Source organism: Montipora foliosa, chromosome 2 (assembly GCF_036669935.1).
Source record: "Montipora foliosa isolate CH-2021 chromosome 2, ASM3666993v2, whole genome shotgun sequence".
Classification (NCBI taxonomy): Eukaryota; Metazoa; Cnidaria; class Anthozoa; order Scleractinia; family Acroporidae; genus Montipora; species Montipora foliosa.
This window is the reverse complement of record NC_090870.1, coordinates 45,441,892-45,445,313: the sequence shown is the minus strand read 5'-3', so window position 1 is coordinate 45,445,313 and position 3,422 is coordinate 45,441,892. Positions and strand designations below refer to the sequence as shown.

Genomic DNA, 3,422 nt, shown 5'->3' with positions numbered 1-3,422 from the left:
TAGAATTAACCGTCGTTAGCCGTAAACTAGATGATTAGCGGTACCCGTGGAATGTCTCGGTTGAGTACAACTGATTCATTCCTTCGGAAGTAGTTTTGTATTCTGATCTATTATTTTGAAAAAAAATATATACAAAAATCATAAAAAAGACCAGGACACTCACATTTCAATTAACTCATCCGTGGCTTGAGTGAGCTCCTTTTTTTCATCTTCAGTTAAAATATCTTTAACCACCAGGAAGCCATTCTCTTCATACTTGAAAAGGGAGAAGAACATCACAAGTCGTATCAAGATGGAACATTGCCGGCACATCTTAGTTCCAAATACATCTGACTACCTGCGAAAACTTAAGACCCCTTTGGGCAAATCGATTGACTGGGCTTAAAGCCTAGCCTGTACGATGTGTTTTACTTTTCTATAGATTTCGCGGTCTCTTATTTTAAAGATTGTCGTTTTAAATCCCTGGTCGTTCTTTAGGTGCTCAGTTCCCGATTGCAAAAAGCGGTTTTCATCAATACGCTGGTGCAAGTGCAGCGGCTAATGTACCCGACATACTCTGCATTACACAGATCACATCGGAAATAGCACACCACGCATTGTTGATTGATTGCAGCTAGGTGGTTTGAGTTCACGTAGTTTAGTTAATGTCTTCACCGATCTTACCGGCAACATCTGAACACTGGTTGAATATTATGATCGATTTTCTTTCTGAGATCAGAGAGTCGTTTTCTCTCTGCATTTCAATCTTAAATGCAATAACGGGGAACAGCATTTTCGTTCGCGGGTAATTTGACTAGCACATCAAGATCCGCCTCACCAACGCCCACAAAACGAGAGATGGTAGAATTGAGGAGGCTTTAAGGGTACTTGAGGTTCGCAAACATCAACTTACGGAGTTAAAACTAGAGGCGACCTCACCAGTAACTTTTCTGTCCTCAAGAAATGTAAACAATAGTTAGACTGTTTAATTTATGAAATGTTCTTCATAAAATTGAAGAACTGCAAATCTGAACGTGGAATACGAAACGACAGAAAATGTATGTATCTTTACGACTTTTATCTTTGAATGAACGAAGCTACTACAGATCTAGAGGGAAGGCCTTCTACTCAACCTTCAAAAGAGTGAACTTCCCGTGTGCTTTAACCGCCACCCCTCCCCCCCCCCCCCCCTCCACCCCACCACCTCCGTTAGATATTGGGTCTTTCTGCAGATACCGGAAAGCATTGTGTTTTTGGTCGCTTGGGATTAGTCTTTATTTGGAGTTGTTTTGTTTTCTGTCTTTTGTTTCTTTTGTTTTACGTAATTTGTGCTCCGGTACCTGCAGAAGCTACCCAAATATTGTAACAAAGTGTGGGATACTTACAGTTTTTTGCACAAGGTGGTAAGGAAATTAAATTATAATTTACTTTACCCTTCACAATCTTTTAACGGGGTCAGTTATACCAAATGGAACAAACATTGAAAGGAGAGAAAGACTGATGTCTTTGATCGTAATAAAATCCATCAGATGATTTCATTACATTTCTTGACGACATCTACATGTAGAATGTTCCAGTATCCGGCGAAGTCCACCTAAATTCACATACGGTTATTTCTGCTCAGTTGTTTAGACATCAACGCCAGGGTCTTACTACAACACTGTCAAATGAACGTTTCTGCCCCAAAGAACGTATTTAATAAAATGTTTGCAGTGGTCGAGCAAATCCAGCAGCAAATAAGCGTCTTCAATAGTATCTTTGTGACCATGAGTCGTGCGCAGATAGTGTGACCTATTTCAAGTCACCTTCGGCTATCTTGGAAGCCATTAGAAATCTTGGGAAATTCGAGTCATGGGGAGCATCTGACGAAAGAAAGTTTCTGCTTGTCATAAAATCATGGGGAAAAAAAGCTTGTCATAAAAACATTAGACACCTAAATAAAGTTCCTTTCCTTTCCTTTCCTATTCTTTCTTACTTGTCTATTCAAAATTGCTCGATATCTTTAACTAACTAAGCTAACAGACAAGAAGTGACAACAAGTTTCTTTGAATTTTGACAAAACGCCCATTTCAGTCTGACGTTTGCCGTTTTCTCGTAAACGCGTTGCTGAATAGCTGCATTCAAACGAGAGTTTGAAGAATTTTCGCTCTTCTTCAAGTGGTTTGCAGCTTTAACTAAATAGCATTAATTTATTCTCCAGGGTATATGCATTGTCATGAAGATACTATACATGAAAGACATACCTACGTGTGTTATCTATAATATGTCTACGCATTCAGCAGTTTGTCTGTAGCACGGCATAAAACAACAGATTTGTAAACAGCACTTGTCTCAAAAATGGCCTAGGATTTTTCGACGATCAGTCTCCGGTCTCGCTTAACAATCTAAAAATTACTTTTACCTGTCCTTTCTCTCTTTCATCGAGCTTGAAGAGAAAACTGCTTGTATTGGTTGAATGTCTGCTCAAGAATCGAGGAGAAGCGGCCCATTTCAAAGATTTGCAGTAAAACTTTTCGAACAACCGCACGGTTGCCATGTTGTTATAAAAGCGTGACATAAAACTTTCAACCTTGGGCGATAAGTCACGCGCACAAGCATTTTGATGGATTCCAGAATCTAGTTTTTACAAGATCGGAGGCTACAAAGGAAGCGGCGAGCGAAAGGGTGAAAAAATAGAAGCGTTCTTGCTTGTCGCGACTCCGTCGTTTGGTGTTCATTGGATGGCGGAAACTCACCGGTCGGAAGCATCGATGATGATAAAGAATAAGTGGTCACGCAATCATTTCCGGGGATGAGTTTGACTGACATCAAGAGAATGCCTGGTCTAGGATATGCCCACCGATATCTACATTTTGGACCAAAGAAAACCAACTTTGGAAAAGCCTCAGAAGGCATTTAATGTAGCCAATTAGCTTTTAGATAGGCAGGTCGACATCAAGACTCTAGTCCGTTCGTTTTGTGGTAGCGGACTTCAATCTTGGACAGAATAAAATGGAACAGACATGCCCCCTTCTCCCCAAATCGAGGATGAAGCCGCGTGAAGGCCAAAACGCGCCATTTTCCTATCACTGATTTGGGGGGGGGGAGGGGTGGTCTCAATTTTCCATTTAATTTGTCCAAGATTGTAGGCGTTTTGTACAACCTACATCAATATACAAGGTCACGTCACGTCACGTCACACGTGATTGGGGTTAACAAGGACCGGCAAGGTGATCAGAAATATTTGAGCGTCAAAGTAGTGAAAACAGCAGCAAATAAAATGAAGACAGATATTGATTACATTGTAGCATCCTAGCTTTATTTTGTAAGAATGTTCCCTTCCACCACCCTCCTTTTATTTTTCCGTGCATCCCAGCCGTCTTCACAAAAAGTGATCCAATTTACCGAATTGTTTACGGAAACTTTGTGTTATCTTCGTAAATCTCCGTACATACGCGCGGTCA

The 3,422-nt window shown here is 40.6% G+C and overlaps 1 protein-coding gene across 1 annotated transcript in view; it reads right to left on the bottom strand.

Moving 5' to 3' along the window:
* The window catches only part of LOC137990865 (probable alpha-ketoglutarate-dependent hypophosphite dioxygenase), a 15,989-nt gene extending 13,303 nt beyond the window's left edge, over nucleotides 1–2,686 (bottom strand). Inside the window, exons 1-2 of the mRNA XM_068835971.1 lie at nucleotides 2,381–2,686; nucleotides 164–255 (exon numbers count right to left, since the gene is read on the bottom strand). Of these exons, the coding sequence (XP_068692072.1) occupies nucleotides 164–255; nucleotides 2,381–2,536 (248 nt within the window). The 5' untranslated portion in view covers nucleotides 2,537–2,686. The remainder of the gene's footprint in view (nucleotides 1–163; nucleotides 256–2,380) is intronic.
* Between the last annotated feature and the right edge of the window lie 736 nt (nucleotides 2,687–3,422).